General features: G+C 43.3%; 1 protein-coding gene across 2 annotated transcripts; it reads right to left on the bottom strand.

The window, feature by feature from the left end:
* Positions 1-779: 779 nt before the first annotated feature.
* On the bottom strand, positions 780-14,676 carry phf20a (PHD finger protein 20, a). 2 transcript variants are annotated; one of them, XM_035152214.1, is made up of 17 exons: positions 14,520-14,676; positions 12,406-12,512; positions 10,862-11,033; positions 10,485-10,569; positions 9,935-10,011; positions 9,184-9,781; positions 9,017-9,067; positions 8,655-8,924; positions 7,776-7,970; positions 7,532-7,627; positions 6,766-6,921; positions 5,911-6,092; positions 5,703-5,802; positions 4,317-4,512; positions 3,690-4,128; positions 2,972-3,152; positions 780-2,177 (listed from the first exon to the last, which is right to left on the bottom strand). In XM_035152214.1, exons 1-17 carry the CDS (start codon positions 14,643-14,645, stop codon positions 2,035-2,037), a joined length of 3,174 nt encoding a protein of 1,057 aa, XP_035008105.1. In that variant the 5' UTR covers positions 14,646-14,676; the 3' UTR covers positions 780-2,034. The 2 variants fall into 2 exon arrangements, with proteins under 2 accessions (XP_035008105.1, XP_035008106.1); XM_035152215.1 differs by lacking the exon at positions 6,766-6,921 and having other exon boundaries at positions 14,520-14,675.
* Positions 14,677-14,758: the final 82 nt, after the last annotated feature.

Genomic DNA, 14,758 nt, shown 5'->3' with positions numbered 1-14,758 from the left:
TCAAACAATTCACCCAGCCCTCCATCAGCATAGTGGAGAGTAGATAATTAGTGAATTTTTATTTTTGGGTGAACTATCCCTTTAAATATTTTTCAATATCAAGGGTGCTTATGTCTTCCATTTCGAACTAATACCATCTTTGATAACCGCATATTTGAGCTCCTCCAGCTCAGGGGACGAACATGCTGGCTTCACTCTGTGCTAGTTCTTCTTGGCCAATAAGATGTCCCTCTCCCTGCCCTGTCATCACATGATGCTGGCTCAAATTTTGGAGATTAAGCGATTAGAATTCCCATCAAGTTTGTTTTCAATCTGATTATGTAACTGCACAAATCGGCTATGTGATAAAAATATATTACATTAGAGTATTGCATGCACACACTCTCCCCCACAAAATGTCCCTCATCCGTGCACATCTCCTGTGCAGACACTGATTTGGTTTTGGCTGGTGAGCAGCTCCACTGTTCAGTTGGAGGTTGAATGTCTTGCTCAGTGGCCCCTCAGCAGGAAAACATTCAGCACTTGATTTCCTCTCGTTCTGCAATCACTCAGTCGAAACCTCACACCTTTAACCTCTAAACTACTGCCGCCCCTAGTTTCAATCTGATTGCGTAAGTGCTCAAATCAGATGCTAAGAAAAGATGTTACATGAAACTCTGAATGATGCGACCCCTGCCTGCACTTGCAATGTCACGGCCAGCTGGATAAACAGGACGAGAAGGAGCGCTCTTCTCCAGCCTTCATGTCAGACCGTGAGAAAATACACAAAAACGTCTCCATAGTGATTAATAACAATGATAAGTTTATTTATGTACCAGCAAATCTGTTTGCATTGTTTTGGACATTTTCCCTGCTTCTACGCCAGACACTTACAGTACAGTAGCATACAATATCTGTATTTGGAGAATGTTTTCAATAAAGAAGAGCACATTTTTGAATAACATATTTACAAACAGCCGAAATACCGGAAATAAAACAGATGAGACAGAACAGAAAAATAATTTTACATGTCCTTTAAGTAGTATTTGTCATTTGACAAAGCACAAGATGCGAGGATAAGAAGAGACAAGCCTACATTACACTTTTCAGTGAATCATCAGTCAAGTGCCACAGCAACAACAATGCAAAGAGTGAACCGAAGTCAGGTTACGGGTCATTGACGAAAACAAAGACTTAACTGATAAAAATGGGGACCCACTGATGAGGACTGTTAGGAAAGAAGAATTACAGTTTAAGACAAAACAGAAATCACACTTGTTAGCTTCTCTAAAGCTGAAAATAAGATGCTTTTTGATTCCAGACAAAAATAACTTCACAGTGCAGTGTAAAACAAAGAGGTCAAAAACAGAACAAATTATTTGTAGAATCTGCTTATGCAGCATCATTACATACAGGATGTCTTCAAGTTACTATGTGTCCACACTTAGAGCAAAAGGTTTAATGTATCGTGACATGTCAGGTGACCAAAACTGAACTTTGGGATAAGGTAAATGCAAAAAACAGTGACCATTGGAAAAACCTATTGCAAAGAGGCCGTGTAGGTTCGTTCAGGAACTCGATTGCAATCTCGAATATAAAGCTTCTGCATGTAAAGCACTGTGCACTGAGAAAGACAGGGCAACTTTAAGCAGTAGCTCAGACAAAAGGCATTCAGAAGGTTTAAAGTTGCATGGGAACCATAGAAGTGTAATGTGGTCCTAAGGATTCTCTCCTGCATTTACGAGGTTACTTTTTGTGTTAGATCCTGATTTACGATGCCACCTTTCCACGCATGCTCATATGAATATTCATATGAGACACTGGCACGCTGCAGCATCAGATTCCACCACAGACTTAGAGACAGGGAGGAACAGCAGCAGAAATCAGGTCAGAGAGACTGTGGTGAACAACTGTTTGCGCCTTGTAACTTGCATTAATATCTTTATCTCTTTTTGCAGCCACAGAGAGAGAGAGAGAGAGCCCCACGCGTCTCCTCCGCTGCATTGTTTCTGCGTGCTGAGTGGTGACCCAGGCTTCTGCTGTTCTCTGGCGCCCTCATGTGGAGCTGACCAGGGCGATCTGCTGCACCTTGTCCAGCTGTGTCAGCAGCCGTTTCATGCGGTGTTTGAGCTGAGGCAGACGGGCCAGAGGTTCTGGAGGCTCCAGCTCTCCGGTGTAGTCCAGCCAGCTCTCCAGTACTGAGGAGCAGAAAAAGAACCAGGGATGAGCACATGGTTACAAATGATGTGGTTCTCTGAGCGCACAAAGACGGTACACACAATTCTCAGGTGTACATACACCTGTGTGTTTTGAAATGCCGATCTAAGCTAACACAGGTGTGATGCAATCCTCACAGCTTGTTATACATGGCAAAGACCTCTGTGCTGTTGCATAATGTCACGGCTCCTCAAAAGCAAATGTGTTTACATTCAATTCATCACTGAGTAATGCTAATGTGCACATAGAGGTCCTGTGCTTCACCCAGTTTAATGACAAACCTCAGAAAAGTGAATTGTGACGCTTTTACTTCACAATTCACAGGTCACAATGTTATATTACCACTATTATAACAGCAGGAAACACATCAAACTGAGACTCTGCAGAGAAACAGGTGGAATTCTGATTAACAGTTAAACTTAATTGCTAATAAACTGAGAATCTTCATATCATTAGTGGAATGTCAAAATTGTTTACGTCAAAAATAATTCATAAGTCATCTTGTTGGATAGAAACTTTATACATGAAGCAGCTGGCTGTTGCCATTAACCTTATGGACTAAAGGGCCACTGATACACTTGCATGATTCTTGCTGTTCTGGGTTTGTACCCCCATGGTTGAATGCACTTATTGGAAGTTGCTTTGGATAAAAGCCTCCGTTAAATGATATGTGATGCAATGTAAAGATATAAGCAGGCGTCATCTTCACCTATTTAATGAGATTCCCCATCCTATTGAAGACACAAAAACTAAAACAGTCAACTGCAAGTCTTACCATCCAGCTCCCGTTCAATGAAGTCCATCCTGTGTGAGACCTCATCCTGGACTGCATCTATGTGATCCAGCAGATTGATCTGCCACTGTTGATGCTGTCTGCTGTTGTCTGCAGCCTCTTCAGTATCTCTCCCATCCTCCTCGTTCATCTCAGCCTGGGACCATGAGCCACCCAACAAAGCCTGAAAACGTTCAAGTGAGCTCATCAGACAAGATCTTCATTAAAACCAGGATCAGACCTGATTATATGAAAGCTTTGCAAAATCATTCATACACTGAAGACACTGACCTGTCCCAAGGAACATTGGGACAACAGTGATCCGGTTAAACTTTATAAAACGTGTTATATTCAGAAGCTTTAATTACATCACATAGAGAATGTTATTTCAAAAACAATTCTGCAGCTAGTGCAGTATTTTGTTAGTGGCTGCAACAACAAGACATCCTGCAAATCCTTGATTCCTGCCTCTGGCTGACATCTTCTCCATAGCAACCTCTCCTAAGGTCACGGACACTGTCTGACCAACTGATTTTATGAGAAGTCATTTCTCCTCTATTTATAATTTGCAGTGATCTGCTGAATAATATACAACATTTTGTGTGCTTATACTTTTTGATATTTTCGGGAGGTGTGGGTGTTAATGGTTAGTTCACTGCTCTATAGTGACAATTATAGCTGCACTGTAAACATCCTTGTCTGCTGTGGAACAAACCCCAACCTTGTTATTGTTTGCTGTTGATTTGGGCTTGTCTGTCTCCAGCAGGCTCCCGTAGCGCTGCTCCCGCTCCAGGAGCTCCTCAGTGCTTCTCATGCTGTCCTCCAGCTCTGAGCCCTGTCGGGTCTCCACCACCAGCCTCTGCTCCACTGCAGGGTAGTACGCCCGCGGTTTCTGATAGCAGTGTTCACTGATAATGTATGAGTCTTGGAAGGACGGGAAGGGGGAGGAGTAGGATGACGTGGAGGTGGCAGCTGTAGCAGCACGGCTCAGCTTCTCCAAAGCGTTTGACATTAAAATTTCTCCTCTGCTCATGTCCTCATCTGGAGTCACGGGAGACGGAGCTGCGTCACTGCCCCGACATGAGTCAAAGCCAGTCAGTGACCTCTCCAAATGTTTCCATGGCTGCCGCCATAGCTGCAGGTCAGGGTGTGTGTTGCTTCTGGGGAGGAAAAAAGAAAGATTAGACCACAGTGTAACCCTCACATAAATATTACAACAAAGCCAAGATAGTTCAAATGACATTACCCAGGACAAAACTAATTTCTGCCAAAATCTTCTTTCAATTTAATGTCTGTAGATAACAGAAAAAGACCCTCAAGTTTGTTCATGCAGTTCCTCTGTACTCACTGTAAGACGTTCATCTTGAGCTGCAGTCCGTTGAGGATCTCGACCACGTGGTGTACGTCTCCCAGCAGCTGGTGGGTGGTGGTGATCTTCTTGGCGTTTTGGTGAGAGTAGTTCTCTTCCAGGAAGGAGAGGCCATACATGTGACCATTGCTCAACCACTCACGATCATACCAGTAGCGCAGACTCTGTCTCTGACCTGAGAGGGATAAAGGAAATTGCATTAAATCAAAGTTAAAAACAATCTAATAGTTTGACGATAAGTAAAGCCACTGTTGGGTTATCAAGTGTCTCTTTAAGAACGAGGCTGTCTTCTTGCTGTTGCAGCTGCTAAGTTAGTGTGCAACACTTATTGGCTTAGTGGAATTATAGATTGCAGACACGGAGACTCCATATGTAAATACAGTACGTGCGTACATGTACACCACACTGCACGGCAGCTTTAGCTTGGTGCACAGTGAGTCAAACGTCAAAAACATTCGAGACCAGAAGCTGTTAACCCCTCCTTGTTCTTCAGGCTTCAGCCCATTCAATTTTTAAAAAAGATAATAAATTATCAATGCATCATTTAATTCAAGTCTCAGCTTTGAGAGAAATGTAGAGAGAAATGTAAGCCTTCAAACACAGTGCCAAGATTTTAGGGGTTCAAAAATACTTAGCTACTCAAATTAGAGCTGAGACTTGGCACTTTAATGAAGGATCCATTATTTTATTTCAAATTTGATCTGCTGAAGCTCAGAACCTAAACAACAAAAAGTGTGTAACTGTCCAAATATTTCCGGCCCTGGCAGTACAATTCTTCAGTTCTCAGTTATAGAGGCATAGTTTTATACTTGATCTAAAAATATATACCAGTGTATTCCTCCACCTTGAAAAAGTGTCGCTACACTCTGACGCTTAAAACTGTTTTTCTTTCCCCATTTAGCTAATTCAGCTAGTGTGCAATTATGCAGCTCTTGATTAATATGTTTACCGTGTACACACCTGAATGGCCCCTGAAAGCCTGTAACATTTAGATATTGAGGCCATGGAGATAAACTACAGCTCGCTATTTTTAGCTTCCCAACAATAAATGTTAATCTGAAGCACAAACATTCTGTTGTTTTACAAAAAAAACCTCTGCTTACCACAAATTAGTTTACTGTAACCTGAGGTGAACATTGTTCTCTCAGCAGGAAACTAAACAACCTTTTGATGCATGGCAACAGAAAATCAAGGCAAAAACCAATTGCAAAGAATATACTAGTCTATGTTTTAAATAAATAATAAGTTAAATATAATGAGTTTTGAATAAGAATAATTACTGCTCACTGGGAAACAGTCGTCAAATAAATAAAACAAACATGAGTAGTGAAAGACGTTGGATCAAAATGGTTGTTTGTTGTTCACCTGGTGGGTCTCTGCAGATGTAGCAGGTGTATCTGTCTGGAACGTTTTCTTCCAGCAGCCCCATGCAGGTGCCATGCTGCCAACACAAACAATCTTCACACTGAGGGAAGGATAAGATGTAAAAGTTTCACATTCATAACTCAAAGCTTGTAATACCTAACATTTAGACAAAATACATACGCTGACAAGAAGCAAACAACAAGCTCACCTGGATCATGAAGTCATTCTCTTCTTCCACCTCACAGATACATCGCACTATCTCCTGATCACTGGTGTCCGCGGCACCAGAGTCCACACTCAGTGGAGGTGTGGTGACATCCAAATCCAACCCAAAGTCATCGTCACTCCACCCACAGCTGTCCGTGGACCAGTCACTGATACTATCCTCATCTATGGTATAAGGGACAAACAGACCTATTGGTTTTTCCTGGCAATTACACAGCTTGTCAGGATTTTGCTTTCACGTAAAGTTTTAATTAAATTGTAGCTCAATTAACATTCTTTAACCCTGACGAAAGCTGTTGCACTATGGGTTTTAATGAATATTTGTGGTTTCCATGATGAAGCAAGCCATAGCAGCAAAGAACAGCTCAGGATTCAATCAACCAAGCGAAACAGCTGTGTCAGCTGCTGGTTTCATTACCTCCACCAAGGAGGAGATGTTCTCATTGCTAATTGTTTGGTTGTCCGACTGTCTGATTACTTGAAAAATATAGAGTTGATTTCCATAACATTTTGTGCTGGGGTGAGGCATGATTCCACAAAGCTCCTATTCCATTTTGGAGCTAATCCAGACACATATGGGCGTATCCAGGAAGTATCTTTTTTTATTTTCTTTAACATGGCGAGATAGGGTGTTAGCCTTGGTGGAGGTTCTGGTTCTGCATGTAATTAGCAACAATATTTGGACACAGATGTGATGCAATTTGTACTGAAACACCCGCCTGATGGATTGAATCCAAAGGAAATAGAATGGAGGGGAGAGGAGGCCATGTACAGTCACACACACACAAACTAATATACACACACACGCACACACACACTGAGTCATCAAGATACCCACCATCCACATGTATCTGCTCTGTGTAGCTGTATCCAGGCCTGCTGGGGTAGGCCTCAGGCTTGTGATTGTGTGGGGGGGGGGTTTTGAGTGGCAAATGCAATTTGGACTGAAGACCCAATACTGAGATGTCAATATTCTCCTCACTACCTGTGTAGTCTGTTAATACAGGGAAGGGGGGAAGCAGATGTAGAACAAAAAAGTCAACTTTGGAAATGCTACACAAACGCCCATCAGGAGGTGACAAAATGTGGCACAACAAAACATTACGGACATACGATAAGACTAAATAACAATCAGGGATACTCAATTTGATAAAAATCTATGTGGCCTGCCTTTCAGGCCTGTGAGCTATGGGAAATGACCAATCAGTGTTAAGATAGCCTACACATGTGTGACAATGCTAAATTGGTGTGAATGTCATCTAGAAATAAGAGCAAACACTGTTTGTTTGGATTAGTCACGATCAGTGCCACGATATGTTCTGACTTCACATCACCAGTTCTGTCATATAAAAGGAGTCAAGAGCTTGACTAACAGAGGTAAAAGAAAATGAGTTGGAGCTTTTTATTTGGCACAATAGAGTGTCAGAGGCCAGCGACAGATGTAACACTTCTCCCACACACAGAGGCTCAGCCACCACACCAAGAGGAGTGAATAGAGCAATTCATGCGATGCAGGCTAGCCATTTCCACAATGTCACAGTGAGTGCACATGCAGAGCAGCAGAGATGTGAGGAGGACGCCTGATGCCAGGGACCCCTTCTTACCAGACTTGGCCTTCTTTTTCTTCTTTTTCTTCTTTAATTTAATGCGGAGGAAGTCCTTCTGTTTCGGCTTCTCTTTCAGTTTGTCTTTTACGGACCCTAGGGATCATTAAGTGGCACAAGTTAAGCCCCGTGTGAAAACAGCAAACGCTACAGGTTACTATTCTACATGCAAAATTGTACTGGCAGACAACAGTGAGAGGGCAGGACTCTACGGGACACACAATGCAGTCATTTTCATACTGACCAATGTCAAAGCCACTCCTGTCCAAATCCTTCTCCTGCTGCTGGCATCCGTTCCTGTCCAGCTGGTTCTCCTTGCTTTTCTCCCTCAGCAGTGCCCTGAGCTGATGGCCCTGGGTGTTGATTGCAGGAGGGGCTGATGTGCGTCTGCCTGCGGTCTTCACCTCGCCACGGGGAAGCACAGCCCCTCCAACAGAGTCTGAGAAGGAAAAAAAACAAATCCCAAATATTTACACAAGAATGGAGGTACAGTATATTCACAATTTAGCCTTGTTTTAGAGGTTTATGATTACAAATTACATCATGTCATGATTCAGCCTCTCTGATTTTATTGCTGCATGGAGGTAGCAAGTTCATTTTTATGTCCTCTTGCAGACTAGTCTGTCCACCTTCCATTCAGAGATTTCCACCTGACCTGAAACAGGTCGGAACAATCACAACTATTTACATGTGTCTATAATGGGACTGGTCTGACAATGACTGACGCAGCTAAAACGCTTTTATTTAAGAAATACTGAACACTAAAATGTATTTTTTGAGCTGGGAACTACATTTTGTGAATTGTATTCTTTGATGAAATACATTAATGCTGGTTATAAAATCACATTTATTACCGAATTTATATATATTTTTTAAAAACAATGGATTTCAATATGGCCCCTAACTCCGCCTTCTGTTTCAATCAAGATGGCTGCCATGCATCTGGAGAAATCGGCAGAATCCGCAGTATATAACAGTAATAAACATACTGGATGGTATATTCTCTGGAAGGGAAGGACAGTCAACCTCAGTTACTGCGTTTGTTGATATCTAAGTCACATGTTTCATCACTCTGACTGGCTGTAGGTCTATCCAACAGCAGTGTAACTGGAGAGGAACTCACGCATAGAGGCAGAGATGGTGCGCCTTCTCTTCGGAGTGTCCAAACCGGTAGCTGGAGTCGGTTTCTCTGAGGCCCTGGTCTGGACGTTCCTGGTGGGGCTGCGCTCCTCCTCCAGAGGCTGCTCCTCGCCATGGTAATATTTCATATGGTAGTGCAGCAGCTTAGCTTTACGGAATGACTTTGTGCAGCCGGGAGCACTGCACTTAAATGGGTTGTGGTCGAGGTTGATGGACAGGACGGGAGGAGGTTGGTTTTTGATAACTCTGTACACTAAGACAATAAAAAAAAAAAGCCTGTCAACGATGCATTTTAAAGAATGTGTGACGACTGAATTTGTTTATTAAATGTTGGGATGTACTCACATGGTTCTCTGCTGAATCTATTGGGGTTGTGGAAACCTTGCTTCCTCACCGCTATCAAAGATCAAGAAAACACTATTTATGAACTTGAACATATACCCAGACACTATGGGATGCAAATTGCTCTCAGTTTCTCATTTTCACAGTGAATTTTCTTCATTAACACCTACGTTTCACAGGCTGGGGAGGGGGCACATCCACTTTAGGCTGAGAGCTTTCTGATTGGATGTTTGGTTTCTTCTCCTCGTCTCCATTCGATTCTGTGGTTGTCATAGTGACAGACCCCTCCTCTGTCTTTGCTGACGTCTGAGTGGGTAACTCGGTGTATGGCTTGGGTGACTCTGTATATGGCTTTGTTCCTCTCCATTCTGTCTCCAGCGGTTCCTCCTTCAAATCTCCATTTACATGACACTGGTCAACATTTGGTTTTTCGTCTTCCTCCACCTTCACCTTCACTCCATTTGGGAGTCCTGTTGCCTTCTCTGCATCCATGGACTGATCTCCTTGCTCTGATAAGTCCTCTTCCTGTTTGATGGTGGGGGCAGCCTCGATCTCAGCGTTTGTTTCCTTGCTCTTCTCATTTAACATCCCCTCTTCATGCTCCTCATCCTCGCTGTTGCTGTCCTCCTCCTGGTCGGACGTGCTTCGTCTGGCTCGTTTGTTTTTGGGACCTCCGTTCTCCTGAGGCCTCCGGTCTCTACGGTTCGGGGCCCTCCTAACCATGTTCCTCTCAGATGAGTGAGACTTCCCGCCACCAGCACTGCCTCTCTATTTGACAGCGGGATAAAGAGGAAGTTCAGGAACAGGAATTTTTTTTAATTAAAATAAAAAGCTCATGATGTGATTGAAAGAGGACAATATACTTAAACAGTGTCTTACATAGATTGATTATGAATATTTATGATTACATATTGCATTTACCTCTTTAATAAACGGCTTCACATGTATGTCTTTCACTGTCTGGATGACACCATCATAGAATTTCACAGTGTAGGATGCTGAGAGGGATAAAGCAGAACAAATTAATGTAAACCATGTTTAACGTAAGCCTCAGCTGCAAGTCAGATAGACACATGTACAGACTAGTGTATGTGCTTCAAATGCTCTTTTTCTTCTTAGTGAGACATTCCCTCATTCAGATTTTTGTAATTGCGTTTAAGACAGATCTATCTTTAGTTTCTCTTGCCAAAGACAGAGAAAACCATTTTGCTAACATTGAAGGCCACTCATTACCACGGTTTCTTTTTGAAAGTGACAGTTGGAAATTTTTAACTAAGCTTCCTCACACAAAATATTGTTCTGAAAACACAAATCTTAAATAACCAGGAGAAAATCTTTCTCATCTTCCACATTAACTTGACTCAATCAACCTTACAATCATTAACTGGAAACATCGAGGAGCAGTAGATTAAACAATTTAAATGAAATTAATTAATATAAACATTTAACACCTGAAGTTATTAATACCCACCATCTTTATTGACTGAAATGACCTTAGCAGGGTAGAAACGGCAGTCGGACCAGCTGGCTAGGACCTTGTCATTCACATGAAAGTCCTGGAGGAAGGACACAGATGTACATTATTAAAATAACAGCGGTGGAGCTGTTCAAAACGCAACAAACCCTATTGTTATTATATCTATATATTAAAATATTGTTAAACAACAGCACTCAAATTTAAGTAAAAGTAAAAATACCAATTAAGATATTCAGATTAAGAATTCCTCTGCTTTGTTACACAGTGTATAAACTCACAAAAGGCTAGAGGTACCAAATTTTACCCATAGGTGGGGCAGTTTCCATATTTAACACAGGTCCAAACAGGATGAGCATTGTTCTTTATCTTACAGGCACAGGAGCGTCGTCCGGCAGGCCCTGCCGCCTCAGCTGAATCCTCTCCACGGGTCTCAAGTAGGGACTGGTCCAATCAAACCATTCGTCGTAACGGTGGCTCCACTGGCGGTAATGTATCAGTACTTTCTCATCGTCGTAGTCAATCTTCTCTATGTTTGCAGCATACCTACAGGAAAAAAGACATCCAATAGTGTTCAATTGGGCCTTTGACTGACTGACAGAGGAGGATACTTCCACAGGACTAAGTGTCTTATCCATCATGTCAACGAAATAATGAAGGCAGTAAGTAGGGTGAAAAGAATTAGTATTGTGATTGTATAATTCTTATGACTTAATATCTAATTTATTAGTTACACCAAGCCAGTGTAACAACAGCTAGGAGCCAATAGTGTGCCCAGGGGATGGCCAGTTAGCATCGGCAAGTAAATGGGAGCTAAAACGGCACAGCTGACCCGTGAGAGTTTTAACAGCGACACATGCACCAATTTTTGGAAATATGACTGATGATATAAATAGTCTCTACTGTATCTATCATTGTGTGTATGATTTATTTTTTACGCTTGGACTCTTGTTAAAATACTAAACAAAAAACGCAATAAATCATTATGTTGAATCGCAATATTTAAAATAGTAATAATAATGACCTATTTGTCCTACTACAAGGATCTGTATTAACTGTATTTCTACCCTTTGACGTTTAGCACCCAACAGGAAATTGTCAAATGTATTCTTACCAAGTAGAAATACTCAGATTGGTTGATGTGAGGGGCGACACCTGGGTAGAGAGTGCATGAGGTGGAATTTAAACATCAGTGATAGCTCTCTCACTCGGTGTAAATTCTCCAGACAATGACTGGCTCTATTCATACATCTGCCCAATCGGACATTACAGGCACTTTGTACAAGAGAGCTGGAAGAGTTAAGTCCGTTCAATGACCAGCCCAACTGATTTGGACATCTGCATTCTAACATAAAACTCCTCCAGGTAAAATGTGTGTCGATAAAAAGTAAGGAAGTAATGTAATGATTAATGGAAGGTACTAACTGTTACTGCAGAGAGAGTTATCACTTTTTATAAACGAAAAGGTGGGGAGAAGTTAATATATGCACAAAGTTTTACTTTACACACAAAAAGGCTGCTCACATTGTTGTGTTCGAGGCTGATATCACATGTCGTTTTGATCTAAAAATGCTTGTGGAACAATCATCAGACCGTCTCATTTGAATTTTTCCTAATTATAACCATAAAATCCCAGATTCATATTTCAGCCCTTCATTATTAATCCAGGTCAAAGGCTGGTTTCCTGTCAACTTAAGACCACACACCCATTACCAGCTGTTGTTTACTGTCAGGAAAGCAATGATGCAATAAAAGGATCTTCCTACACTCACTCAGATTCTTAATCATCTCATGTTTGTTAACACACAGAATAGTTCAACCCAGGGCCCAGAGAGGAAGGTATAGGAGTTTACAGTGAGAGAGTGACGGAAGTGAACAGTAACATGGATGGAGAGAAATGAGCAAGGCCATGACTCACCAGTTTTTGAGGCTGTCTCTGGCCTCAAGCTGAGCTCCCACCTCAAAAGTAATCCCTCTTCTGTTAGGGGGCGTCTTACTCATACTGCCCACATCAAGGCTCCCTTCCTGCACACACACACACACGCACACACATGTTAACCAATCAAAACTACATCTATATGACCTTGGACACACTACTAAGAAACACATTGTGTCTAGCCATGGATAAAACACACATGACTATCAAGGACTTTGCAGGCGAGCTCTCCCAGGCCATCTCTAACAATTATTCTACCAGAGTATGGTGGTGAATCACAGCTTTACACCTGAGTAGCAATTTAGGTGAAAGTGAGCCACTCCCACTGTGAGGCAGCAGGACAACAATGCAGTCCAGGCTGTCGACAGCAATCATACACATGCTACAGATTACACAAGGTGCAACAGTGTACAGGTGAGCCATGCCCCTCAAATGGTAGTGAAATGTGCAACTAACATCAGATGTTCAGTGATCTGGGAACAACCTCACGCAGGTTCCTATGAGGGTCCTGAGCAGTAAATACAAAAGAGGACTATTCAATAATATGGCAATATGTGATTTCTGTATTATTAGATTCCCCATCGAGGTGACACAATGCGAGACGGTACAAGAATGACTAAGGTAACTTAGCATAGCTTTCACTTCCCACTGTCAGCATCCATCTGTACAGTAGGGAACTAATAAATAACAATGCACCAATATGTCTTGACTGATTAGCAGCATATTCTTCTTATACTGTCTGTGAAGTCGCATCAAATACAGATTAAGACTCTGCAGCTGATGTTCAGCCCTCCAGCTGTGATAAAGGGCTGTGTGGAAGAGGAGGATCTGTTTGTCTTACGCTGAAGATAGCCTCCTGATAGCGACCCCTCTATCGTCACACATGCAAACAGAGATTTCGGCTACATCTATTAGAAGCGGAATGGTTTCCGTGATAAATCCGGATGGCTTACTTTCCTCTCGGGGTGACTCGGTTCATTGCTATAGCGGAGTTACTGGCTTTTCGGCGCAGCCCTCAAACCGGATGTCTTCGCACTACTCGGCCCACGTGTTTTCTGCTCAGTCGAGTTCACGTTTAGACACAATGGGAGACAATGGCTCAGACGCCCCTATGACTAGCCACCCTTTGCAGGTTGATACCGATCGTGGTGAATGATGCTGGCGATAAAAACATTTGGTAAAATAAGAGAATTTAATGAAATCGTGCATTTTAATGGCCTGCACAGCGAGATAGAGAGATAAGAGGGTCAGACGGAAGACAGCGACACAGGCAGGGCTCACACACGGAGTTGTACCGGTGCTGGCATGAGTCAGGAGCCGGATAATGATTATCTGTTACACCGTGACGTTAAAGAGCGCATTGTGTAATAGCATGTAATGATTAATGCAACATTAGGTTGATGTTTTACTATAATAAACAGAAAAACTCAGCACCCACACCCTTTCATGTATTAAAGACGCACAGCCAAGAGTCCCCTGATCAGAAGTATGAGCTGTTTTTCAAGCACAGTGGTAAGCCGATGCCTCGGGACGCAGCTTGGGGTCTATTGTTAAACACTTGCACCACTACGGACACTTTATTGTCCAGTGTTTTATAACCAGTGGGTGTAGCGCGAAAGCAACGGCGAATACGCAGTCGGCCAGGGCGAACGTGACTGGTCAGATCACTTCGGCATGGGCGGGACACTCGCCGTGCTAGCATCTGATTGGCCGCGCGGCTGTCATTCACGCAGCTCGTCGGGGCCTCGCGCTGGGCCTACTCTGAGACTTTCGAGCGAGCGGCGAGGAAGAATCACGAAGCTTCAAACTTCCCCCAAGTGACAAAAGCACGGAGCCGCTGATCGCGGGCCCACCGGTGGCGATGCACGCGGCGACCACACGCCACGACAGCCCCGACACAAACACGACGAGGACTCGAACCCACGAAGCGTTTGATCGGCGACTTCGTCATGTTTGTTTTGAACTCGAGGAGCCGACACGCGGCTCCGCACCATCCCCGCTGCTGAAGCATCCACCACGGCGGGCCTCGCTCGCGGTGCTCCCGGGGCTCGTTTCGCTCTAAAACGCGGAGGGGAGAGGAGCCTTGTGCCTCCTACCTGTTGTCCGGTCACTCTCTGTCCGGCTGGCTGCAAAATGGTGTCATTTAATCCCGTTGAAGAGCAGGTCCCACCACCTCCGCCTGTCTCCTCCGGATCACGCAGTTGAATTTCTCCCCCTTGCATTCACCACCGGCGCGGGCTGCGAGGCGCCGCACTGCGCATGCGCGGCCAGCAGCCCTCATGTATTCCGATAACCCCACAGAATAACATCGTAGATAGGTTACAAGAGCTGTTGT

The sequence above is a fragment of the Hippoglossus stenolepis genome, chromosome 3 (assembly GCF_022539355.2).
Source record: "Hippoglossus stenolepis isolate QCI-W04-F060 chromosome 3, HSTE1.2, whole genome shotgun sequence".
NCBI classification, from domain to species: Eukaryota; Metazoa; Chordata; class Actinopteri; order Pleuronectiformes; family Pleuronectidae; genus Hippoglossus; species Hippoglossus stenolepis.
Note: the sequence above shows the minus strand (reverse complement) of the source record. Positions and strands in the feature narration are given on the sequence as shown.